Below are 27,500 nucleotides of genomic sequence, written 5' to 3'. Positions count from 1 at the left end.
CAATCGGATCCAATATTTATGGCTTAAAACTTCCGACAATTAGTTACCCTTTAAATAAAAAATAAACATTTCTTGATTCAGAAATGTTTTATCATGGATGAACAAAACTTTCAATGCGAATGGTTGATTTGAATTCCACTGACTTTTTAAGCACCTTGTTAAAAAATTTGCTGTTTTCAAGGTATTCCAGGCCTTGACTTTTTTGGGTAAAAAATCAAGCACTTTAAGCACTTCAATGACCTTGTGCGAACCCTGTGAAAGGGTTCAGCGTCTGTAGTGAAAGGTTCACCGTCTGTAGTGTGGTAGTGAAAGGTTCACCATCTGTAGTGTGGTAGTGAAAGGTTCACCGTCTGTAGTGTGGTAGTGAAAGGTTAACCTTCTGTAGTGTGGTAGTGAAAGGGTTACTCGTGTGTGCCTACCAGCGTCGGCGCCGGCGTCTCCGTTGGCGGGCGCGGCGGCACACATCTTCCTGGCGCTGCTGAGGCCCCTGCTGTTGAGGAAGACGGGCAGGTGGACGATGTTCCTCATGTAGTCGTGGCCGTTGATGTTGGAGTCCCTCAGCACGCTGTTCAGGTTCTGGTTGATGGCCTTGATGATGATGTGGGGGTCGCTGGCGAAGATGGAGATGAAGGGGCCCTTGGAGAAGAGGACCCTCACCTGGGGAAGGGAGCGACGGCCGGAGTCAGAGACCACAAGCGTGAACGGGGGACGTAGGGGGCAGCTGTGTTCCCTAACGTGTTGCTCTTTCTTGTGGATTAAGAACAAATGTTGCTAAAATGCATGAATGTCTCTCTTGGTTGGAAGTGAAAAATGTATTTTTGTATTTATTAATGGTTTAAGGAATGAGGAATGTCATAACAACAAAGCCATTTATTTTTTATTAACTCATTGGACGCCACCGCTTAAGTGCGCGAGAGGGCGCTAGCGCGCCACCGCTTTAATCAATGGGAGGACTGGGAGATTTGCGAGTGCTTAAAATATATCTTAAATTATGGCTATGGTCTAATACACTCGTCGATTATCAGTGAGTTGCTTGCAGTCAACATGTACAAAACGGATTGTTTTTTCATCGGTACATTTCCGTTTTATACCGTTTTGAATGCGAGTATAGTTTTGGTGATTTCTAGTAATTCCAGAGAAAGACGCGATAATAGCCCTTTAGTGGAATGCACAAAACACGTTGTGATTTTTTGGCTGATTATCGAATCTTCCTGAAATCAACACTAGATCATCATTATTGTCCTTCCTCGTGCATACATGAAATAACCCTCGTAGTGCGGCACCCCCCCCACCTCCTGCACCCAACGGAAAACAGCCACACATACACACAGATACAGCGTCGATCGGGGTAGAAATACATATCAGATCAATGATCAAATTTATATATGTTCTTACCCCTTGTATCTGATGTAATGCAAAAGAAATAATCCAATTATCTGATAGCCATTTGAAGTACTGGGCGCGGAGGTCTGTGCCACGTTCAACAGCATTGCATATGAGGGGGGGGGGGGGGGGCAGCCTCGCAGATCTATCGTTGAAATCAGGTTACCTCGCCTGATTATTTAAACCACGCCCTCACGGCTTGGATCGTCCCAGAAAAAAAACTATACCATTCCCAGTGGAGTGCAATACCAGCCGGAAGGCGTAGGGGGTGGTATTTGCCCTTTTGCGAGCTCAGACCCATTCCCAACGATAACATCAGGCTGGATGGATGAAAATGAATGGATATCGCTAATAAAAGAAATAACGATTAAAATCCGACTATACTCGTGATTGGCGCTCAAGCGATGGCGAGTTAACCCGACTATCATCGTGACTGGCGTCCAATGAGTTAAGAAATATTTTTTTGTTCTGATACACATGGTTATTCTACTAGCAACCGATCACACTGGTCCCGTGTATTTGTTTTCATTTGGAAGCTTCATGTATTATGATACTAATTACTAACTTGGTAGAAAAAAGGGGGTAACCACTGCGCTCAGACAGGTGCGTAGTCCAACATTAATTATGCAAAAAAGGAGGTAGGGACCGCACTCGGAATATCGTTGTTTTTATTTTCAAGTTGTTAAAGGGCACAAAACGTTTTCAGCCATCCGGCCTTCATCAGTGTGCCCTTTAACAACTTGAAAATAAAAACAACGATATTCCGAGTGCGGTCCCTACCTCCTTTTTTGCACTAATTACTAACTTGACATCTCCTTTCAATGAACAGAAGGCCATGCCCCCTTCAACATACTGATAGATGGCTGTGCTCAGAGAGGCTGCACTACAACAGTTATAACAAATCAAATGATACATCTGAAGCTGAAAGAATGACACTCCTAACATTAACATCCCACAATTAGCTGTTTTCTTTTTTACTGAATTAACATAATTGTACTGGTTCTAATTGATGGTGTGAGGGTTGTATGCTGGGAATTATTCAATTATTATTTCTCTCTGTGTGTAATATGCATATTACTGTCCCATCTATTGGGTCTTGAGAAAGACCAGATGAGGTCAGAGCAGTTTGATAGTATTTTAGTGAGGATGGCCAGATAATATTGATATTTAAACGTTCAAAATAATAATAATACATAATAAATCATGCAATGTTAAAAAAGGGAGTTAAGGAAGGTACTGTTTTTTTTTTACTAAAGATTCCATTAGTAAACAAACATTTACTACATTTACCACATTAACCCTTTTCAATCCATTTGAAGTCAATTGTGATGTCAAAGTAACAAGATAAATGGTTTAGTAATGACTCTTCAAATCTATAACTGAATTTTCTTCCTATTGGCAAAAAATGCCTTTTTCCCCAAAAAATTACTTGATTGGTATTGAAAGCATGGCAGTAAATAAGACAACACATGCATAAATGTACAGACTGATATAAAAACTGTGACGCAGAAACAGTCTTACCGTGTCCAACATCTGGAGCACTTTGTCCTGTTCACAGGAGTCCAGGCCGTCGATGATGACAGCCAGGCGGGTCTGGTTCTGGGTGAAGCCGTCGATGCTCTTGGCCATCTTAGCCATCAGCTCCACCTCGTTCTTCAGCACCTGGAGAAGAGAGGGATGCCGTTGGACACGTGATCAAATACAATAAAAAAATTATTAAATACAATTAAATAAATGTGTTATTCAATTTAAAAAGAAAATACATTTGAATGGGCTGCCCACATTAACCCTTTCACTACCACACTACAGACATATGCAGTGTGGTAGTGAAGGGGTTAACCGTCTGTAGTGTGGTAGTGAAAGGGTTAACCCTTTGTCGTGTGGCAGTGAAAGGGTTAACCTTCAGTATTGACGCAGTGAAAGGGTTAACCCTTTGGTAGTGTGGTAGTGAAAGGGTTAGAAAAAATAGTGAATTAGTTGTGTCCCACGAAGTGATAAGCACATCTCTCTTGTTTCACAATAATATTCACAAATATGCTTTGGTCTTCAATAAGGACTAGACATACCATGTGCCATCATTACATTAATTCGCAGAGGGACGACGATGTCACGTAGGAAACACACAAGTGTACAGGTCTGTTTCTCTTCTCCAAACAAACCACCTAACAGGATTACTCCGGTGACAGTATCAGTAGCTCCTCCTCTACATTTTTCTACCTCTTTGGTAGAAATATCTGTACATTGAGAGTGCCTATATGTTTATATACACAGATGATACATACACAAGATCAACATGTTTATAATACCAGACATGCAGCGATGGAAAGATTCACGCTTCCACTATCCAAAACGAAGTCATTAAAGAAAACTGTAATGTATAGAGCAGGGGTCTCAAACTCGCGGGCTAATTGCGGCCCGCTGGATGATATGTCGCGGCCCCCCAGATGATTTCCACCAAAAAAAAGAAAACAAGATTTCCCAAAAAAAGATTTTTATTTCTTCTTTTTTTTTTTGCAGTCATGTCATCACAAACACTGGCATTTAAAGGGTACAAATAAAACAATTCCTGCACCAGAATGCAGGAAATTAAGTCTTTGTAACACAAAATCTCCTGGTGGGGGACCCCCCGCTTAAAAAGTGGCCTGACTGGGGCTATATTTCGCACTATATTTCCTGGCCTGAATGATTTCCCCAGTCTGGCCCTGGTTAAAAGCCTCCAATGCGTATTAGTGTGTGTGCGTTTGAACGTTTGCATGTTTCAACCATACATTTCCATAAAAATTTAAATAAATACTTGAAACCCTTTTTGTGTGGAATATTTGATGCGGCCCAGCCTCACCCACACTCTACCTCCAGCGGCCCCCAGGTAAATTGAGTTTGAGACCCCTGGTATAGAGCTATGTCAAACTGGAACAAACTGCCATTACATCTAACACATATTACCAGTAAGACAAGTTTCAAAAGGAAATTGAGAACAGCGATTTTACAGAAAGAAATAATTTTATGATATACTTTTTTTTCTCCAAATTAGGGCATTTGTGTGGTGGTGGTAGGGGAGAGTTGGGACCTCTGTGACCTCTCCACTTCTGTGGAGCTGCATTCATGTAGACAGACACATGACTATCTTTACTGTCGTGATTATTCTTTGTTGTTGCTTGTACAATGTGCGTGGAAGTATTGTTTTATTCTGACGTATACAATTTTTTTTTAAACTTTGACCAGTCAGCTGGTTCTTTTTAGCGTTTATCGCTTTTTCTTCGCATTCATACTTGGTCAAGTTCGACCGACAGAAGCAGGCTGAAAGGGTTCAGATGGGGGGAAAGACACTCTGGGAAAGGCACGGCTGCCGTCCGGGATTCGAACGCGCTCAGCCCCAGATCCGCGCGAGCGCGGTTGTCCACGGCGCTGAAATAGCACTCGCGGTACGTGGTGAGCTACTGGAGCTCCCTGACGTATACAATTTTATGTTTGAATGTGTAATGTTATTTTGAGAGCACCCCAGGAAGAGCAGTTGTTAATGGGGATCCTAACTAAACTAAACTAAGTACCTTCATGAAGCCTTCGCTCTTCAGCTTGTGCATCCTGTTGGCGGCGCTGTGGAGCCTCTTCCTCTGGGAGTTCAGCACGGAGTCGGTGACCTGCCACCAGGTCCTGCAGTTCAGCACCAGCACCAGCCCCACCACGCTGGCGATGGAGATCAGCACGGCGTTCACCGTCTGGTTCTCACCGTCCACCTTGAAGACGGCCAGCAGGGCCGTGCCCGTTATCAGACAGGCCAGGACGAAGACGAAGATGACGAAGGAGGGGATGCAGCACGTCCTCTTCCATTTCGTCTTCCCTGGGAGGAGGAGGAGGAGGAGGAGGAGGAGGAGGAGGAGGAGGAGGAGGAGGAGGAGGAGGGACAGATGAAGAGATGAAGCTCCAGCACTGCTGCTAATCACCTTCGAGATGCATTAGCTGCCCTCTCCTGTCTCTATCTGCCCCTCTCATCTCTCTATCTGCCCCTCTTCTGTCTCTATCTGCCCCTCTCATCTCACTATCTGCCCCTCTCCTGTCACTATCTGCCCCTCTCCTGTCTCTATCTGCCCCTCTCCTGTCTCTATCTGCCCCTCTCATCTCACTATCTGCCCCTCTCCTGTCACTATCTGCCCCTCTCCTGTCACTATCTGCCCCTCTCCTGTCTCTATCTGCCCCTCTCCTGTCACTATCTGCCCCTCTCCTGTCTCTATCTGCCCCTCTCCTGTCTCTATCTGCCCCTCTCATCTCACTATCTGCCCTCTCCTGTCTCTATCTGCCCCTCTCATCTCTCTATCTGCCCCTCTCCTGTCTCTATCTGCCCCTCTCATCTCTCTATCTGCCCCTCTCCTGTCTCTATCTGCCCCTCTCCTGTCTCTATCTGCCCCTCTCCTGTCTCTATCTGCCCCTCTCATCTCACTATCTGCCCCTCTCCTGTCTCTATCTGCCCCTCTCATCTCTCTATCTGCCCCTCTCCTGTCTCTATCTGCCCCTCTCCTGTCTCTATCTGCCCCTCTCATCTCTCTATCTGCCCCTCTCATCTCTCTATATGCCCCTCTCCTGTCACTATCTGCCCCTCTCCTGTCTCTATCTGCCCCTCTCCTGTCTCTATCTGCCCCTCTCCTGTCTCTATCTGCCCCTCTCCTGTCACTATCTGCCCCTCTCCTGTCTCTATCTGCATCTCTCATCTCTCTATCTGCCCCTCTCCTGTCTCTATCTGCCCCTCTCATCTCTCTATCTGCCCCTCTCATCTCTCTATATGCCCCTCTCCTGTCACTATCTGCCCCTCTCCTGTCTCTATCTGCCCCTCTTCTGTCTCTATCTGCCCCTCTCATCTCACTATCTGCCCCTCTCCTGTCTCTATCTGCCCCTCTCCTGTCTCTATCTGCCCCTCTCATCTCTCTATCTGCCCCTCTCCTGTCTCTCTATCTGCCCCTCTCCTGTCTCTATCTGCCCTCTCCTGTCTCTATCTGCCCCTCTCATCTCTCTATCTGCCCCTCTCCTGTCTCTATCTGCCCCTCTCCTCTCTCTATCTGCCCCTCTCCTGTCTCTCTATCTGCCCCTCTCCTGTCTCTATCTGCCCTCTCCTGTCTCTATCTGCCCTCTCCTGTCTCTATCTGCCCTCTCCTGTCTCTATCTGCCCCTCTCCTGTCTCTATATGCCCCTCTCCTGTCTCTATCTGCCCCTCTCCTGTCTCTATATGCCCCTCTCCTGTCTCTATCTGCCCCTCTCATCTCTCTATCTGCCCCTCTCCTGTCTCTATCTGCCCCTCTCCTGTCTCTATCTGCCCCTCTTCTGTCACTATCTGCCCCTCTCCTGTCTCTATCTGCCCTCTCCTGTCTCTATCTGCCCCTCTCCTGTCTCTATCTGCCCCTCTCCTGTCACTATCTGCCCCTCTCCTGTCTCTATCTGCCCCTCTCATCTCTCTATCTGCCCCTCTCCTGTCTCTATCTGCCCCTCTCCTGTCTCTATCTGCCCCTCTCATCTCACTATCTGCCCTCTCCTGTCTCTATCTGCCCCTCTCATCTCACTATCTGCCCCTCTCATCTCACTATCTGCCCCTCTCCTGTCTCTATCTGCCCCTCTCATCTCACTATCTGCCCTCTCCTGTCTCTATCTGCCCCTCTCATCTCACTATCTGCCCCTCTCCTGTCTCTATCTGCCCCTCTCCTGTCACTATCTGCCCCTCTCCTGTCTCTATCTGCCCCTCTCCTGTCTCTATCTGCCCCTCTCCTGTCTCTATATGCCCCTCTCATCTCTCTATCTGCCCCTCTCCTGTCTCTATCTGCCCCTCTCCTGTCTCTATCTGCCCCTCTCCTGTCTCTATCTGCCCCTCTCCTGTCTCTATCTGCCCCTCTCCTGTCACTATCTGCCCCTCTCCTGTCTCTATCTGCCCCTCTCCTGTCTCTATCTGCCCCTCTCATCTCTCTATCTGCCCCTCTCCTGTCTCTATCTGCCCCTCTCCTGTCTCTATATGCCCCTCTTCTGTCTCTATCTGCCCCTCTCCTGTCTCTATCTGCCCCTCTCATCTCTCTATCTGCCCCTCTCCTGTCTCTATATGCCCCTCTTCTGTCTCTATCTGCCCCTCTCCTGTCTCTATCTGCCCCTCTCATCTCTCTATCTGCCCTCTCCTGTCTCTATCTGCCCCTCTCATCTCTCTATCTGCCCTCTCCTGTCTCTATCTGCCCCTCTCATCTCTCTATCTGCCCCTCTCATCTCTCTATCTGCCCCTCTCATCTCTCTATCTGCCCCTCTCCTGTCTCTATCTGCCCCTCTCATCTCTCTATCTGCCCCTCTCATCTCTCTATCTGCCCTCTCCTGTCTCTATCTGCCCCTCTCATCTCTCTATCTGCCCCTCTCCTGTCTCTATCTGCCCCTCTCATCTCACTATCTGCCCCTCTCCTGTCTCTATCTGCCCTCTCCTGTCTCTATCTGCCCCTCTCCTGTCTCTATCTGCCCCTCTCCTGTCTCTATCTGCCCCTCTCCTGTCTCTATCTGCCCCTCTCATCTCTCTATCTGCCCTCTCCTGTCTCTATCTGCCCCTCTCATCTCTCTATCTGCCCTCTCCTGTCTCTATCTGCCCCTCTCCTGTCTCTATCTGCCCCTCTCATCTCTCTATCTGCCCCTCTCATCTCACTATCTGCCCCTCTCCTGTCTCTATCTGCCCCTCTCCTGTCTCTATATGCCCCTCTCCTGTCTCTATCTGCCCCTCTCATCTCTCTATCTGCCCCTCTCATCTCTCTATCTGCCCCTCTCCTGTCTCTATCTGCCCCTCTCCTGTCTCTATCTGCCCCTCTCCTGTCTCTATCTGCCCCTCTCCTGTCTCTATCTGCCCCTCTCATCTCTCTATCTGCCCCTCTCCTGTCACTATCTGCCCCTCTTCTGTCTCTATCTGCCCCTCTCATCTCACTATCTGCCCCTCTCCTGTCTCTATATGCCCCTCTCATCTCACTATCTGCCCCTCTTCTGTCTCTATCTGCCCCTCTCATCTCACTATCTGCCCCTCTCCTGTCTCTATCTGCCCCTCTCCTGTCTCTATCTGCCCTCTCATCACTCTATCTGCCCCTCTCCTGTCTCTATATGCCCCTCTCATCTCTCTATCTGCCCCTCTCATCTCTCTATCTGCCCCTCTCCTGTCACTATCTGCCCCTCTCCTGTCTCTATCTGCCCCTCTTCTGTCTCTATCTGCCCCTCTTCTGTCTCTATCTGCCCTCTCCTGTCTCTATCTGCCCCTCTCATCTCTCTATCTGCCCCTCTCCTGTCTCTATCTGCCCCTCTCCTGTCTCTATCTGCCCCTCTCCTGTCTCTATCTGCCCCTCTCATCTCACTATCTGCATCTCTCCTGTCTCTATCTGCCCCTCTCATCTCTCTATCTGCCCCTCTCCTGTCACTATCTGCCCCTCTCATCTCTCTATCTGCCCCTCTCCTGTCACTATCTGCCCCTCTCATCTCTCTATCTGCCCCTCTCCTGTCTCTATCTGCCCCTCTCATCTCTCTATCTGCCCCTCTCCTGTCACTATCTGCCCCTCTCATCTCTCTATCTGCCCCTCTCCTGTCTCTATCTGCCCCTCTCATCTCTCTATCTGCCCCTCTCCTGTCTCTATCTGCCCCTCTCCTGTCACTATCTGCCCCTCTTCTGTCTCTATCTGCCCCTCTCCTGTCTCTATCTGCCCCTCTCCTGTCTCTATCTGCCCCTCTCCTGTCTCTATCTGCCCCTCTCCTGTCTCTATCTGCCCTCTCCTCTCTCTATATGCCCCTCTCATCTCACTATCTGCATCTCTCCTGTCTCTATCTGCCCCTCTCATCTCTCTATCTGCCCCTCTTCTGTCACTATCTGCCCCTCTCCTGTCTCTATCTGCCCTCTCCTGTCTCTATCTGCCCCTCTCCTGTCTCTATCTGCCCCTCTTCTGTCACTATCTGCCCCTCTCCTGTCTCTATCTGCCCCTCTCATCTCTCTATCTGCCCCTCTCCTGTCTCTATCTGCCCCTCTCCTGTCTCTATCTGCCCCTCTCATCTCACTATCTGCCCTCTCCTGTCTCTATCTGCCCTCTCCTGTCTCTATCTGCCCCTCTCATCTCACTATCTGCCCCTCTCATCTCTCTATCTGCCCCTCTCCTGTCTCTATCTGCCCCTCTCATCTCTCTATCTGCCCCTCTCCTGTCTCTATCTGCCCTCTCCTGTCTCTATCTGCCCCTCTCATCTCTCTATCTGCCCCTCTCCTGTCTCTATCTGCCCCTCTCCTGTCTCTATCTGCCCTCTCCTGTCTCTATCTGCCCCTCTCCTGTCTCTATCTGCCCCTCTCCTGTCTCTATCTGCCCCTCTCCTGTCTCTATCTGCCCCTCTCCTGTCTCTATCTGCCCCTCTTCTGTCTCTATCTGCCCCTCTCCTGTCTCTATATGCCCCTCTCATCTCTCTATCTGCCCCTCTCCTGTCTCTATCTGCCCTCTCATCACTCTATCTGCCCCTCTCCTGTCTCTATATGCCCCTCTCATCACTCTATCTGCCCCTCTCCTGTCTCTATCTGCCCCTCTCATCTCTCTATCTGCCCCTCTCATCTCTCTATCTGCCCCTCTCCTGTCTCTATCTGCCCCTCTCCTGTCACTATCTGCCCCTCTCCTGTCTCTATCTGCCCTCTCATCACTCTATCTGCCCCTCTCCTGTCTCTATCTGCCCCTCTCCTGTCTCTATATGCCCCTCTCATCTCTCTATCTGCCCCTCTCCTGTCTCTATCTGCCCCTCTCATCTCTCTATCTGCCCCTCTCCTGTCACTATCTGCCCCTCTCCTGTCTCTATCTGCCCCTCTTCTGTCTCTATCTGCCCCTCTTCTGTCTCTATCTGCCCTCTCCTGTCTCTATCTGCCCCTCTCATCTCTCTATCTGCCCCTCTCCTGTCTCTATCTGCCCCTCTCCTGTCTCTATCTGCCCCTCTCATCTCTCTATCTGCCCCTCTCCTGTCTCTATCTGCCCCTCTCATCTCACTATCTGCCCCTCTCATCTCTCTATCTGCCCCTCTCCTGTCTCTATCTGCATCTCTCCTGTCTCTATCTGCCCCTCTCCTGTCACTATCTGCCCCTCTCCTGTCTCTATCTGCCCCTCTCCTGTCTCTATCTGCCCCTCTCCTGTCTCTATCTGCCCCTCTCCTGTCTCTATCTGCCCCTCTCCTGTCTCTATCTGCCCCTCTCCTGTCTCTATCTGCCCCTCTCCTGTCTCTATCTGCCCCTCTCATCTCTCTATCTGCCCCTCTCCTGTCTCTATCTGCCCCTCTCCTGTCTCTATCTGCCCCTCTCCTGTCTCTATCTGCCCCTCTCATCTCACTATCTGCCCCTCTCATCTCTCTATCTGCCCCTCTCCTGTCTCTATCTGCATCTCTCCTGTCTCTATCTGCATCTCTCCTGTCTCTATCTGCCCCTCTCATCTCTCTATCTGCCCCTCTTCTGTCTCTATCTGCCCTCTCCTGTCACTATCTGCCCTCTCCTGTCTCTATCTGCCCCTCTCATCTCACTATCTGCCCCTCTCATCTCTCTATCTGCCCCTCTCCTGTCTCTATCTGCATCTCTCCTGTCACTATCTGCCCCTCTCCTGTCTCTATCTGCCCCTCTCATCTCTCTATCTGCCCCTCTCCTGTCTCTATCTGCCCCTCTCCTGTCTCTATCTGCCCCTCTCCTGTCTCTATCTGCCCCTCTCCTGTCTCTATCTGCCCTCTCCTGTCTCTATATGCCCCTCTCATCTCACTATCTGCATCTCTCCTGTCACTATCTGCCCCTCTCCTGTCTCTATCTGCATCTCTCCTGTCTCTATCTGCCCCTCTCCTGTCTCTATCTGCCCCTCTCCTGTCTCTATCTGCCCCTCTTCTGTCACTATCTGCCCCTCTCCTGTCTCTATCTGCCCTCTCCTGTCTCTATATGCCCCTCTCATCTCACTATCTGCCCTCTCCTGTCTCTATATGCCCCTCTCATCTCACTATCTGCATCTCTCCTGTCTCTATCTGCCCCTCTCCTGTCTCTATCTGCCCCTCTCCTGTCTCTATCTGCCCCTCTCCTGTCTCTATCTGCCCCTCTCCTGTCTCTATCTGCCCTCTCATCTCTCTATCTGCCCCTCTCATCTCACTATCTGCCCTCTCCTGTCTCTATATGCCCCTCTCATCTCACTATCTGCATCTCTCCTGTCTCTATCTGCCCCTCTCCTGTCTCTATCTGCCCCTCTCCTGTCTCTATCTGCCCCTCTCCTGTCTCTATCTGCCCCTCTCCTGTCTCTATCTGCCCCTCTCCTGTCTCTATCTGCCCCTCTCATCTCACCATCTGCATCTCTCCTGTCACTATCTCTCTTCACTATCACTCCTGTCCTTTGGAATATTCTGCATTCACTGTCTATGTTTCGTAGTTCTTTGTTTGTTTGTGTCTCACCAGCTGTTCCTTGTTTGTAATCACCCAGGTGTTCTCAGCTTGTCCTTCCCTCCATGTGTTTCATGTTTGCTCTCCCCTGTTCAGTTTGTCTGATCATTAGTCATTGTAGGTTTATATTCCTAGGTGTACAGTCTTTCCTACGTGTTTTGTCTGCTGCTCCATGTTACCTGCCTTTTCTAGCCTTCCCCTGTTTGTTCCTGCTATTATGAGTTTTCAGCTTGGCTGTCAGCCTGTTCTTGTTGTGGCTTTCCCCATAGATATAAAGACTAGATGACTCATATATATATATCTATGGCTTTCCCTGCCAGCCGTCTACAATACATATCCTTCTTTGTGTGTTGCGTTGGCACCTGCTCCAGCCTGTTTGTCTGCATCCTCTCTACTGTAAGATGTACTGTATCACTGCTCTTGGGTGAAAACATTGTGGCTCCAATTTTCAAACACATTTCCTATGTTGTGAGCCAGTGTTATTATGACCCTCGAGTCCATGAAATCCATTCAGAACCCATTGTACACACGGGTGTCGATCTGAAAACGAGGTTGTTTTTCTTAATCCCTGAGAAGTTGACTGTGAAACGTTCCGACAAAATACAGCCATGACAGCATAGAAATGTAATTGACCGAATGGCCATTCCAATTAAAATTACATTCTTGGAAAGGTCATTTTGTCTGGTATACCTTGAAATAGCCGGTATAGAATGTTCCGATGATGTTGCCATGGAAACCAGTGCATGAGCAGCAGCCGTTGTGCTGAACATTCATGTTCACACATGAAACGGCGCCTCGTTCCCATGACAACATCGCCAAAGGTCTGTGGAGGCCGTCACAAGGTTTACCAAAGGTAATTATTACCATGATACCCTACGATACCCGTCTTCTGTCCATGGTCTGTCAACGTGGTTTAGACGTGGAGTTCAATGCTGGGTTAAGTACTTCTATTCTATTCACATAATATGCTTACTACATGTATCTATTGCTATGTCCGCCCATCACAATCACGCGAACTGTCTAACGCCTGTCCCGTCTCCCTGTGAGTGGCTGTCTCGGAGTGATGACCGGAGTGTTGGACGTCCCGTGATGAAGACCGGGAGGATGCGACCCTCTCTGCGCCGCCCCTTTGCCTCAAATAGATCCGCTATTAGCTCTATCTTTAATCGTTAATGTTCAGTTGCTATTGCATGCACTTATCGGCGTTTCATTACACTTATGAGTGCATGCTTACCAACTGTTCACCTGTTTTACTGCAACACTACTATCACCGACATCTAAGAAGGGAGATCCCCCCTTGAATGGCCCTTCTAAGGTTTCTCTCCTCCACATTGCCTGTGGTGAATTTTTTCCTATTGCTAGGTTTTAGTGAGTTTTTCCTTACCTTCGCATGGGGTATGTCTGGGAGTGTTGCATTTATTTTGCATTTATTTAAAAAGAAATTGGACTTTATGGTGTTCTTGTTTTGTTCTTGACTTATTGTGATGTTTCTTCTTGACTTGTTTAAAGAAGACGTGTCCGGCCCATGGGGACATTAACGTGTGTTGTCGGGTCTTACAAATAAATGTGATTTGATTTGATTTACCCGGTTCTGTATCCATTCAGGTTCATGATAACAACCTTCCATGCGTTCTCTACCTTGGCTTTCTTCAGTCTTGAAGACCCTGAAGAGCCTGGTGGCCATGAAGCCAAACTCCCTCTCGCAGGCGTCGGAGAGGGTGGCGATCATCTCGGCCATGGAGGTCTCCCCTCCCACGCTGGAGAGACGGTTGTAGTCTGTGAACAGGAACCTGGAGGGTCGGAGGATGGAAGGAGAGGATTGCATTCAGATATGATGTTCAACACATCCTCTTATTGACCGAGGATCCTGGGTGGCTTCTGTTCATCGCATTCCCTCCACAGTCACAACTACTGCTAAACCTGATGTACCTAGTGTTAACTACTGCTAAACCTGATGTACCTAGTGTTAACTACTGCTAAACCTGATGTACCTAGTGTTAACTACTGCTAAACCTGATGTACCTAGTGTTAACTACTGCTAAACCTGATGTACCTAGTGTTAACTACTGCTAAACCTGATGTACCTACTGTAGTGTTAACTACTGCTAAACCTGATGTACCTAGTGCTAAACCTGATGTACCTAGTGTTAACTACTGCTAAACCTGATGTACCTAGTGCTAAACCTGATGTACCTAGTGTTAACTACTGCTAAACCTGATGTACCTAGTGTTAACTACTGCTAAACCTGATGTACCTAGTGTTAACTACTGCTAAACCCGATGCACCTAGTGTTAACTACTGCTAAACCTGATGTACCTAGTGTTAACTACTGCTAAAGCTGATGTACCTAGTGTTAACGTTAGGTTATGACTATAACCAAGTTCTGTTAGTTAGGGGCGATGCTTGGCATCGCCTTCTGCACTATCTCGCGTACGTGCACGCGTACTGAATAAACCACAAATGTACCTCTAATACCAGTATTAGTCTGACCACACCCCTCATCAGCTTACCTTCATAAGCAGGTGTGTGGTCACCTGCTCTCCTCCTTCCCAAGCTTTCACCACAAGGTGAGGACAAGGGCTGCAGCGGCGTCCGATGCCAAGCATCGCCCCTAACTAACAGAACTTGGTTATAGTCATAACCTAACGTTCTGTATCGTTAGTGGCTTAGCTTGGCATCGCCTTCTGCACAAGGGAGGCCAAGCGGAGCCACTTGGCTGACAAATACACCCCGCTGACAGCCCCCCAAAACCATCAGAACAGGGAGGGCCGAGCCCCCCCGACCCCCCCTAATGGAGGGTAGCCCCCCTATTAGGGACGTCACGGGAGGGCGACGGACCCGACCGTGCGAAGAGGCACTCAAGCAACTCAACGCACAGGGTGAGCAGACCGTGGCTTGACCCACGACTACACACACGCACAACCCGCATGCCACCCGGGAACGAACGGAGGAACAACCTCGTTACTGCCCCCAGAATCACGGGGTCAAGGGCAAACCCAACCCCGTGGCAAGGCCGTAGCAGCGGAGCACGAAGGAAGACCCAGACCCACCAAAAGGACTGGACTCCCTGGAATGGGGGCCCGGAGAAGTCCATGATGCCAGCATCAAGACCCCACCAGGTGGGCACGTAGTGCCCCGCCCCCCACATCGCCAGCGTATTCGGACAAAGGCCCCTCAGTTACTGCACCTGGTATTCCCAGGCGGAACCAACCAGGCCAGTAAGCCGAGCGGGCCCCGTCCCCCCAATAGTACACCGCCTGGCACACTGACCCTGCAGAATAGGCAGTCAGCATGGCCGTAAGCACACAAAAAAGGTTAACCAACGGAAGCAGGCAGCGCACCGGGGAAAAACCAGGCAACAGGCTGTTAACCCTAGCCTGGAGACTGCGGACGAGACAGGCGCCAGAGGGGACAGCTGAACACAGCCGCCCCGGCGGAAGGAGCGTAAGCTGGCGGTGTTGCATGACCAAGCCTCCATTTAACAACCCCCACCCAGAGGGGTCGAGGCAGAGAAGGCTGACACGATTGGCAGACGTCATGAACGTGCAGGGGCACCCTCAACCGGTGAACCCGGGAGTTGACACTGCTCCAACACACCAGGGAATCAACCACCTCGGTGTTACCCAATGCGGTGGTTGTTCCTATAACCCCTCAAGAAAAAACTCCAAAACACACCTGCGGGTATACACCGGCTATACCGCAGTACAAGTGTTTCAGTTTCCAAAAAGGGTTAACCCAGGCCTACGGGTCGCAAACATCACTTCGGACCGGGCCTGGCGGTACGGGAAGCACAGGGTCACCAGAGGAGGTCAAAAAACCACCCCCACAGGCCCCTCTTCGCCATGCGTGAGAGAGGAGCGAAAAACAATGGAGAACCAGCCCCTAAGCACACCGTACCTGGTATTCCCCGGCGGTCTCCCAACCAAGTACTAACCAGGACCAACCTGTGTAGCGGCCGAGATCCGACGAGATCGAGCGCGTACAGAATGGCATGGCTGTAAGCCATGACGACAGTGCTGAGTAAAAACATACCCAACCAGGGTCTCCATAGCGCTTAACCCTGTGACACCCAGACCGACCTGGCATTTTTCCCCCTGAAAAAAGCCCAAGTCCCTCAGGGTACCAGAACAGCAGATCTGCATCCCCGGCGGACAACGGGTTCAACTGATCTGGACCAGCGTGACCAGAACCAGTCCCGTGCCCTAACCACGCCGACATGCCCCAGGAAAAGGGCAGATATGCGTGTTGATCTTAACATGAAAAGAAGGCGCCACCCAGACGTCGGGACGAACCGCGCCTGGTGGCCCACCCCAAGGGCGTGAGACCCCACTACATATGTTCAGATCCATCCCGTCATCATCCCCCAGACATGAACGAGGATCCGTCGACAACCCACCCAGGTCATGGGATGTGGTCGCCGGAAGAGGAAAAACCCCCATCTCAGTTGCTTTATAAAAACGCTGTTTCAACCACAAGCAACTAAGGCGTGCCAGTCAATCGCCTGTTTACAGCGAGCTAGCACTATACGTGCGTCGGGACACACCCCCATCAATGAACAGGCTATTTAGACCTGCCATTGAATCCCCAAGGCGCCCAGGGGAACGACAAGAGGGGTGTGACACTCCCTAACTCCAACACTTCTGGAATAGAAAGAAGGAAGCATCAACAGTATGTATCCCAGTCTACACAGCCGGGGTAAAAAATGTTCACATTTTTACATCCCACCACCCTCCCATAGGAAAGAGACGGGGATCCCCAGAGAGACTTCCCACGCGAGCTGTACAGATTGAAAAGAATATATTGCACCTTGAGCCATGTAAAAAACTGGTTTTAGGGCCTCCGGGGAAGAGGCACCGAACCCATACACACTCAATAAACGAATTGAATCGAATATACATACAATAGAAAAGGACCCTTCTAGAGGGTCCACTCACTTTGACAATCTGAGGAGGAAGGCTCTGTACTCTGATGGAGGCTTCCTCACATGGATCACATGGAAGAAGGAGTCCGAACTCACAGAAGGCCTGAGTAGGCGCTTGGTGAGGAGGAGCCCTGACCACCCCCCCTGAAAACAGATCCATCACATGGACCTGAACAGCACACGGAAGTCCTACCAACAGAGACGCGCACGGTGACGTACTCTATGGCGGGGGAATTCCTGCGGTGCACACGCCCAATATACCAGGCCGTGGGACCAGGAACTCCCTCCCCCCCCCCCCCCCCCCCCCCCCGTAACGTGCCGAACCGCCACGTGACGGGAACCTTGAAGGACAGGGGGTGTACCCCTGACCGACAGAACAATGGGGAGAGGAAAGGTTACCAGTTCACCCCTTTACGACCCCACACCCATGATACGACGTAACGACAAAAAGAGAATATGACACAGTCATAGTCAGCTCTATGAAGCGTTTCACAGCTCCACACAGCGCACGAGCTAACCTGCTATCTGATTTTTACTAAGGAAAAACACAGAATAGAGAGGGCTCTAAGAACCCCGGTCCAACATACACATGTGCTTCTGTGGTCAGTACAACCCAGTTGTAGGTCACATGACACACACAACCCATCATCATCACAATGAGAGAATACATCATTCTTGATTAGTATCGACCACAGGCCTTGCTAAACACACATGACAGCAACCAAACCAATTTCCCTTTAGGAAATAAGTTTCTCCAGCAGATTTAGCACAACCTCAGCAATCAAGCTGAGAGTTACATCGTATCCCTACCACACAAAAGACACAATTAATGCACAACATGTCTGATAGGAGGTGATAAAGTCCCCAGGGAACCGGGGGGGGAAAAACACAATCCTCCTATTTTACCCTCAATACGGCCAGTTAAAACAGGAAAACCTGTTAATGTGTGAACTCACTGTCCATTGTCATTACAGTCTGAGAAAGAACATTCTTTTACTCACTCGTCACCAAGCATAGCTTCATAGGTTAGTTGCCTTAGTAGTGAGTACACGGTACACATAAACACCATGATGTTTCTCACACAACAACCAGATCAATACATCACGACCTGCACAGAGAAGCTACTGCCAGTGACAAAAACAGCTCACACACAACCCGCAACGTATCTCAAATGCATTGCAACAACACACGTTTTGGGAAAAAACACCGTCATTCACAATACATTTAGCAAGGTAAAACCAGAAGACGTGTTATGAGGGTCTGGCCAACCCCGTACCTGCCCGGAACGCAGATCAGCGAAGTGCAGTCATAAGCCACCGTAGAACACAGCCCTCTTTGTTGACGCAATCCCCGTCTAGGCTCAGGCAGGGTTGACGAACATCCCCTGTCAAAGATGACGTCGTGGTCAAGAGTGTAAAACATGTTAAAAATCAAAGCACGTTCAACAGAATAGCATCAAGCTAACGGCTGCTCCAACCGTCCGGGTGCTATCGCTTCCGCTCGCGAGACGCCGATCTACGACGCACGCGATCAGGAGCGAGCTCCCGGCGGCGCGCGAGAAGCCTAAGCTACCCCGCGCCAGGCCACCGACCGGCTAACCGTAAGCTATGAACATGTAAACAATGACATAACACTCACCCAGACAGGCCGCCGTTCTGAACCCTCCTCACTTTTTAAGAGAAAAGAGAAAACAAGACGTCAACACCGCTTCACAACGGTGACAATAACACGTCCGGCGGAATCAGCACAGTACCAACTGGCCTGTATAGCTGACTTTGAACATGAATCTGCCGCTATCGCACATTACATGCACATATCCCCTCGTGAAGGAATACTCTCATTTGGATATGAAAGATGGGGTCTTAACACGGTGACAGAGAGAATCCACTCGTCCAGAACACACAGGGATCACCAGTGTCAATGGTCGCGGCCCACTAGTTAAAACTATAATGGTCGCCAGACCAAGGCCTTCTGTCGCCTAGACGGCTAAACAAAGGACCCTAGCCTGGGGCCGGTTTCCATAAACTTTGTCTAGTAGCCCCCATAGCACTAACAGACAAGTGGAGCCCGCCAGCAAACACTACTCACCCAACCTGGAACGCACCGCTCCTCACAACAGCGGCATGTCCGACAGTTCAGCTGTGGCCTGACAGGTTTCACCCCAACAAACACAGCAAGGAACTGCAGTTGAGAAGCATGCAGCGGCGTGCTCCCAATACGAAAACCGGTGGAGGGTTTGTAGAATGATCATCATCTTCTAGACACTCCAGTACGAAGACAATATCGCCGTATTTTCTCGAAAATAGTGAGAGAGAAAATAAAGATATGATGTCAACGTATCCTTGTTTCCCAAGCTGTTCCTAATCCAATTTCTTCCATCATGGTGTCAAGTGTGGGGATCTACCGAGGCACCTCTTCCTTGTGGTGAAAGCGAGAAGGAGGAGAGCAGGTGACCACACACCTGCTTATGAAGGTAAGCTGATGAGGGGTGTGGTCAGACTAATACTGGTATTAGAGGTACATTTGTGGTTTATTCAGTACGCGTGCACGTACGCGAGATAGTGCAGAAGGCGATGCCAAGCTAAGCCACTAACGATACAGAACTACTGCTAAACCTGATGTACCTAGTGTTAACTACTGCTAAACCTGATGTACCTAGTGTTAACTACTGCTAAACCTGATGTACCTAGTGTTAACTACTGCTAAACCTGATGTACCTACTGTAGTGTTAACTACTGCTAAACCTGATGCACCTAGTGTTAACTACTGCTAAACCTGATGCACCTAGTGTTAACTACTGCTGCTAAACCTGATGTACCTAGTGTTAACTACTGCTAAACCTGATGCACCTAGTGTTAACTACTGCTAAACCAGATGTACCTAGTGTTAACTACTGCTAAACCTGATGTACCTAGTGTTAACTACTGCTAAACCTGATGTACCTAGTGCTAACTACTGCTAAACCTGATGCACCTAGTGTTAACTACTGCTAAACCTGGTGTACCTAGTGTTAACTACTGCTAAACCTGATGCACCTAGTGTTAACTACTGCTAAACCTGATGTACCTAGTGTTAACTACTGCTAAACCTGGTGTACCTAGTGTTAACTACTGCTAAACCTGATGCACCTAGTGTTAACTACTGCTAAACCTGATGCACCTAGTGTTAACTACTGCTAAACCTGATGTACCTAGTGTTAACTACTGCTAAACCTGATGTACCTAGTGTTAACTACTGCTAAACCTGATGTACCTAGTGTTAACTACTGCTAAACCTGATGTACCTAGTGTTAACTACTGCTAAACCTGATGTACCTAGTGTTAACTACTGCTAAACCTGATGTACCTAGTGTTAACTACTGCTAAACCTGATGTACCTAGTGTTAACTACTGCTAAACCTGGTGTACCTAGTGTTAACTACTGCTAAACCTGATGTACCTAGTGTTAACTACTGCTAAACCTGATGTACCTAGTGTTAACTACTGCTAAACCTGATGTACCTAGTGTTAACAACTGCTAAAGCTGATGTACCTAGTGTTAACTACTGCTAAACCTGATGTACCTAGTGTTAACTACTGCTAAACCTGATGTACCTAGTGTTAACTACTGCTAAACCTGATGTACCTAGTGTTAACTACTGCTAAACCTGATGTACCTAGTGTTAACTACTGCTAAACCTGATGTACCTAGTGTTAACTACTGCTAAACCTGATGTACCTAGTGTTAACTACTGCTAAAGCTGATGTACCTAGTGTTAACTACTGCTAAACCTGATGTACCTAGTGTTAACTACTGCTAAACCTGGTGTACCTAGTATTAACTACTGCTAAACCTGATGTACCTAGTGTTAACTACTGCTAAACCTGATGTACCTAGTGTTAACTACTGCTAAACCTGGTGTACCTAGTGTTAACTACTGCTGCTAAACCTGATGTACCTAGTGTTAACTACTGCTAAACCTGATGTACCTAGTGTTAACTACTGCTAAACCTGATGTACCTAGTGTTAACTACTGCTAAACCTGATGTACCTAGTGTTAACTACTGCTAAACCTGAAGTAACTAGTGTTAAATGCGTGGAGAGTGATAGGTACTGGTATAGTCTGTTGTCCCCTGATATCTTGCTGTCCCCTGTATGTCTTTTTGTCCCTACACACTGTATGTGAATTGTCCCATTCTGATCGTAAGCGTGGACTTTCGTCGTTTTATTTTTCTTCCGGACTACTCTCTCGAGGAGGATCACTTTGGGAAATGCGCTTACTGTCTTCTCCAGAGTCAGACAAGAAGATAGATACCGATTTCTTCAAGCTAGCCTAGCTTAGCACAAATGAATGGAAGCGGATATGGACCACCAGCCTAGCTGTTGGCCAAAAACACCTCTCCCGGAGTTTTAAGCTAGGCTAGTGGTGTGTGTATCCGCTTCCATTGTTTAATCATTTTTTACTAAAATAGGCTAGCTTGCAGCCGGATAGCTTCCTACTGAACACACAGAGAGGAAAATTGGTATCTATCTTCCTGTCTGACCCTGGAGAAGACGGTAAGCACATATCCCATAATGTCGGCGTGGCCCTTCAAGGACTGGGGGAGTCACCTGACGGGCAGGGCGCGGGTGGTCTGCTCCGGCAGCTCAGGAGGGTTGACGAACATGAGCTTGAGCAGCAGCTCCAGGTAGCCGATGTGGCGCGCCAGGCGGGTACTGATCACCCAGGCCCAGCTCCAGCTCTCGCCCTCGCGACGCCCTCCAAAGTACACCACCACTGCAGAGGAGGACAGCAGCTCATCAAGAACAGGCAATCAGAGGAGCAGTGTCTTACACGGTATAGTCTAGAATACAATCCGTTCAACAGGAAGGTCATCCAATCGGTCATCGAAACACCTAATGTACAACACAGCTACGGATAATCATTTAAAATCGAGATTTACTCATTTTAAATTGAGTTTTTCTGAACTCTAAGAACTCATCTTAGATGAAGTTAAACCCCAACCCATCCTTAATATTGGTGTTACACTGCCCTCTATTGTTAAACTTGAGAATTACATCTTGTCTGCAGCATATCAGAAACGTTATCAAGGGGGGCGATGATGGATGGATGGATTGATGGTGGAGGAAGAGACGGCCTTACCAAAGAACAGGTAGAGCAGGGCCAGCAGGCTGAGGGAGACGGCCATGGCCAGCTTGGGGTCCACCGTGAATCCCAGCACCAGGGCTACGGAGCCACACAGGAGCAGGGTCAGGAAGACCACCAGCCAGGAGAACTGGAACAAGGGCTCCACCTGCTGACCCGCGAAGGTCTTCATCTCATCTGAGGAATGGCGAGGGGGGGGGGGATAGAAAGCAACAGAGTTAGGTTAGTGGCAACAACGGTGCTCTAAGAATCAAATGAATCTATCTAGCTGTATAGATATGTATCTTATTACAGGGTTCCCACAGACATTGCAAAATTGTATTCAAGGACTTTCAAGTACTTTCCCAAGCACTATTTTTCATTTTAAACGGGCATTTAAAAGGATAGAATTCACTTTTAAATGCTGTTTTTATAGAAAACAAATCGGATCCAATATTTATGGCTTAAAACCAATTTCCGACAATTAGTTACACTTTAAATAAAAAAAAATAATAATCTTGATTCAGAACAATTGTATCATGGATGAACAAAACTTTCAATGCGAATGGTTGATTTTAATTTCAAGGATGTTCTAAGCACCTTGTTAAAAGATGGGCTGTTTTCAAGGAATTTCAGGCCTTGACTTTTTTTGGTCAGAAATCAAGCACTTTAAGCACTTCAAGGACCTTGTGCGAGAACCCTGTTATTAGATATTATAGATATGATATCTAGTTATTATGTTGTTAGGGTTACGAGAGGCTTTCCGTCCCCGTGTTTTGCCTGTGAACAGGACTCTGAGCGGCAGGCAGACTGTGCTCCTCACCCTCCAGCTTCTTGAGCAGGAAGGACTTGCCGCTGCCCCACTGCGCGTACAGACCCACACAGATGGGCGGCTGCATGGTGGGCTCACTCAGGATGTCGGCCAGGGCGCTGCTGTACAGGTCATAGCCCAGCATGTCTCCGTCAGACTCGGTGGGAGACAGGTGGCCTGGGATAGAATAGAATAGAATAGAATAGAATAGAATAGAATAGAATAGAATAGAATAGGATAGAATAGAATAGAATAGAATAGAATAGAAATACTTTATTCATCCAGAGGGAAATTTGGCACTACAAATCACTCACAGTAAACAGTAAACATTTAGGTAGACAAAACAAAGTCACGAATAAGAATAAAAAATGTGCCTAAGAATGAAGAATAAAATAAGCCTGAGAATAAAATACGGTCCGGGATTTACATTTCCTATGTTATGTATATAGATTCTAATATAAAATATACAGTACAAATCTACAGACATCTACAGTAAGTGTACAGTAAGTGTAATATTGAACAATGTTGTTTTAAAAGTAAAAGAATGCGGCGTCGAGAGACGGGGGGGGGGGGGGGGGGGTACCCTGCGGGAACTTCAAATGACTCTTCCGATTCAACATTAATCTGACGATTTTTTCCACAAACGGAATATTTTAGCTCTTAATTTGAACCAACGCGCTTACGAGCCCCGAAGATCTGGGTGAGGATGCTCTTCTGGTGGCTGCAGTCGATGTTGTAGGGCGTCTCGCCGGCCTTGTTGGGGCGGTACAGCAGGCGGCCATCTTTAGGGTTACGCAGCAGGAGCTCCGCCAGTCTGCGGCTCCGCCCGCGTATGGCGATGTGGAGAGGAGTGTCCCCTCTCTAGAGACACAACAGGGTTAGATTGAGAGGAGTGTCCCCTCTCTAGAGACACAACAGGGTTAGATTGAGAGGAGTGTCCCCTCTCTAGAGACACAACAGGGTTAGATTGAGAGGAGTGTCCCCTCGCTAGAGACACAACCGGGTTAGAGTGAGAGGAGTGTCCCCTCGCTAGAGACACAACAGGGTTAGATTGAGAGGAGTGTCCCCTCTCTAGAGACACAACAGGGTTAGATTGAGAGAGGAGTGTCCCCTCTCTAGAGACACAACAGGGTTAGATTGAGAGGAGTGTCCCCTCTCTAGAGACACAACAGGGTTAGATGGAGAGGAGTGTCCCCTCTCTAGAGACACAACACAGGGTTAGATTGAGAGAGGAGTGTCCCCTCTCTAGAGACACAACAGGGTTAGATTGAGAGGAGTGTCCCCTCTCTAGAGACACAACAGGGTTAGATTGAGAGAGGAGTGTCCCCTCTCTAGAGACACAACAGGGTTAGATTGAGAGGAGTGTCCCCTCTCTAGAGACACAACAGGGTTAGATTGAGAGGAGTGTCCGCTCTCTAGAGACACAACAGGGTGCGTCTATTCGAAGCCCAAACAATTCATGCTTCCGCGTTCGAGTTTTGCGCTCTGATTGGCCACTGACCTACGCTAGTTACGACCCCCTTATCTACCCCCCTTATCTACACCAGTTCTGCACGCCCAACTCTACTAACAGCCTGCAGCCTGCTCGCTAGTCCTGCCTCTACTAACAGCCTGCATTATTTAATTCATATCAATCGAAATAACGTATTGTTTTCATCTCTCTATATTAACGGCTCGCCCTGCATTATCCAATTCATATCAATCGAAATAACGTATTGTTTTCATCTCTCTATATCAGTGGTTCCCAAACTGTGGTGCGCGAGAGCCCTCTTGCGGGTGCATGACATGAAAAGGCTAATGGCTGTGCTATGGTGTTATTTTACTAATAAATATAACTAATATACATTATTTAAAATGGGGATTTTCACTGTGTAAATCATGAAATTTACTAAACTTTTAAATTAAAAACGTATGTTTTAATAATAATAATAATAATAATAATAATAATAAAAAAAAGATGTATCCAAAATGCACTTTACTTCCTGCCAAAAGGCCATAGGCGCGCGACTGGGATCGGTGCGCTATTATTGTGGCAGCGTATATTATAGTTATTATAATAATTATACTCATAGTCATTATACACACTTCATGCGTTCGTGGAGGGAAACAAAGTTGTCATGGGTGAACATAATAAGGGACATAATAACACTCGTACCGTACCTTGTCCACAGCAGACACCTTAGCTCCTTTATCCAGCAGCAGCTCCACTATGTCAATGTTCCTCATCTTCGTGGCCTTGATCAGAGGGGTCTCTGAGTCCTACGGAGAGAGCGTGACAGATATTAACCCTTTCACTACCACACTACCAAAGGGTTAAGAGAGCGGCAAAGAAAATCTCTATTTTATCAAGTAGTTACATCTTTGCAGTCTATTAGCGTTTTATTTGTTTGTTTCGATGGGGTTAAGAGTTCAATACAATGCAGGTCATCTTGTTCCAATACATTTCTGGAATGAAAGGATCCTGAAATAAAGCAGACCACACCACTTGTTTCAAGATATTGTTGCTTGTTTTGAAAACATTCGTGAAACAAGCCAAACTGCTCTGAAACAAGTGACATTATCTCAACCGATTGGCAGCTGTTTTCACATGTTTGATTTTAAACTCAGTGCAGTCGGTCTTTGCAGTGTTTATATTGTAGGCTAACGTGGAGGAATGGACCTATCTCAAGCCCCGACCCTCTTTTCTTGATTAGATTCATTAGATTCGCACAAGAAACTTACAGTACAACGAAAAAAGGTTTTTGCATCTAACCAGAGTGCAAATGTAACAGTAAAGTGCAATAACAATCTACAATGTACAGGTGATTAAACTGGAGTATATAAATGAGTACTACTGAGTAATAATGATAATCAGATGTATGTACAGTATTATAGTATTGTTATTTACAGTAATACAGGTATAAAGACTCTATGCTAGTAAGTCATACTGCCCAGCAGTATAACTAGTAAGAGTAGGTAAGGAATATGTATAGATATTAGGGATGTCCGATATTATCAACCTACCGATATTATCGGCCGATATCGGCATTAAAATGTGATATCGGAAAATATCGGTATCGGTTAAAAAAAGAAAAAAGAAAAATTACATTTCTATAACCTTTATTTACCCAGGCAAGCAAGTAAGAACAAATTCTGATTTTATTTATTGTCAAAAGTATGCATAATGTTGTGTTAATTCCACAACAAGAGATATGTAATGTTAATTACCTGAAATTATTCAATTTTTGGGGGGGGGAAACCCTGCATATATCGGTATCGGTTGATATCGGTATCGGAAATTAAGAGTTGGACAATATCGGTATAGGTAAAAAAGCCAATATCGAGCATCCCTAATAGATATAGATATAGTATCTACAGGTATGTAAAAAGGATTATATGCAGAGGAACCCACCAATCCTCGTTGTGATCCTCCAATCACAACTGTTCCTTCCCTCGGACTTGTGATGGGAGGATCAAGAGAAGAGGGCGGGGCTTGAGATAGTACAACCGCGATTGGCGGACGAGGAGGCGTGTGACTGTGTCTGACGTGAATTCTAACTGCGATGTACTGTAGACGTCGGCGTGTGTCTCTCACCTTGGTGCTGTTTTCCGTGTCGGGGTTACACTGCAGGATGTCTCTCACCATGGTGGCGTTGCCTTTCTCCACAGCCCAGTACAGGGCCGTCTTGTTGTCCTGCACAGAAGGGTCGTGAGGGGTTAACACTGTCGTCTGTCTGTATGGTTTTGTTACGGTACCTCTAGTTTACGTAGGCGCAGGGGTGTAAAAAGTACCCAGAAATTATACTTAAGTGAAAGTATGGGTACCGTCTCAAAATCTTACTCAAGTAAAAGTCAGAGTATCTGGCTAAAAACACACTTGAGTAAAAGTAAAAAAGTTTCTACTTTTAAATGTACTTAGGTACTAAAAAGTTAAAGTAAAAACTTTTTTTCTGACTGTCTATTCTTCTGATAGCAGGTGTTTAATCAAAGATCCCCGCTTTCTAGTCTTGCACAAGGACCAATCAGCATGGGTATGGGCGGGTTAATTTTCCATTGATGGGGATTTGATTGGCTGTTTTTAAATAAAGTGCGGCCGCGGGATTAATAAGTTAATAACGTTAACGTTAGTTCGGCCAGAGAAACAAATATTGTTGTGAAGGGCCAGATTAAACCGAATATATATATTTATTTGTATATATATATTTAATTGTATTTGTATATTCTCTAATATTCCTTGATATCCCTTGTATATTCATTGTACAATATGCATTGAATATCCATTCTAGCCTACTGAACATCCCATAATAGTCTCCATTCTACTATTGGTCGAGACCTTGGTGCCAGGCTGCCATACCCCCCAGACCCAGTTCAAACGTACCGCTCAACATGTACGAACAAGTCCTAGTTCCGCGTAGGAATCTGGCTACCGCACCACTAACGGTACTATTTGTTCATAGTGCGTATATATACTGCGCTACTAAAGTAGGACTTCCTTTTTCAGTCCAGTTTCTTACCCTCCAATAGAGTGACAGACGTAAAGCCTCCCCGCGACGCCACGTGTGGGAGTAAGGCCAAGTTCGGCCTACCATCGGTATTGAGACATCGTGTATATTAATATTTGAATAGTCATATTTGGCACTATATCGTCGAGTTGGACGTAGTCTATTAAGCTAATAATAGTCTATTCATATGTAGTGCTTCGTGCGGTGAGAATACTATCGTAGTCAGTACCCCATCGTTTCGGGCAGAGAACTGGCTGCTTATCCAGGATGGTCGACCCCATGTGAGACTGCATCCGAGGAGCCCCAGAGCCGACGAGCGAGTGGACCTGCATACCGGATTATTCTACCGACGACAGCCCGCCTTCCCAGGCACGGATTATGCTTTGTGTACAGT

At 47.6% G+C, this 27,500-nt stretch overlaps 1 protein-coding gene across 2 annotated transcripts in view; it reads right to left on the bottom strand.

Annotated features, from left to right (window-relative positions):
- kidins220b (kinase D-interacting substrate 220b) overlaps window positions 1-27,500 on the bottom strand; it is a 69,817-nt gene that overhangs the window by 34,539 nt on the left and 7,778 nt on the right. For both annotated transcript variants that reach the window (XM_084314916.1, XM_084314917.1), the window contains exons 10-19: window positions 26,200-26,298; window positions 24,786-24,884; window positions 23,309-23,486; window positions 22,638-22,802; window positions 21,833-22,012; window positions 21,301-21,466; window positions 13,427-13,578; window positions 4,932-5,221; window positions 2,905-3,045; window positions 420-657 (exon numbers count right to left, since the gene is read on the bottom strand). In XM_084314916.1, coding sequence (XP_084171042.1) covers window positions 420-657; window positions 2,905-3,045; window positions 4,932-5,221; window positions 13,427-13,578; window positions 21,301-21,466; window positions 21,833-22,012; window positions 22,638-22,802; window positions 23,309-23,486; window positions 24,786-24,884; window positions 26,200-26,298 — 1,708 coding nt within the window. The remainder of the gene's footprint in view (window positions 1-419; window positions 658-2,904; window positions 3,046-4,931; window positions 5,222-13,426; window positions 13,579-21,300; window positions 21,467-21,832; window positions 22,013-22,637; window positions 22,803-23,308; window positions 23,487-24,785; window positions 24,885-26,199; window positions 26,299-27,500) is intronic.

This window comes from Notolepis coatsorum (assembly GCF_963971535.1).
Source record: "Notolepis coatsorum genome assembly, chromosome: 5".
Taxonomy (NCBI): Eukaryota; Metazoa; Chordata; class Actinopteri; order Aulopiformes; family Paralepididae; genus Notolepis; species Notolepis coatsorum.
The sequence above is the reverse complement of the archived record's forward strand: the minus strand, read 5'-3'. Positions and strand labels throughout refer to the sequence as shown.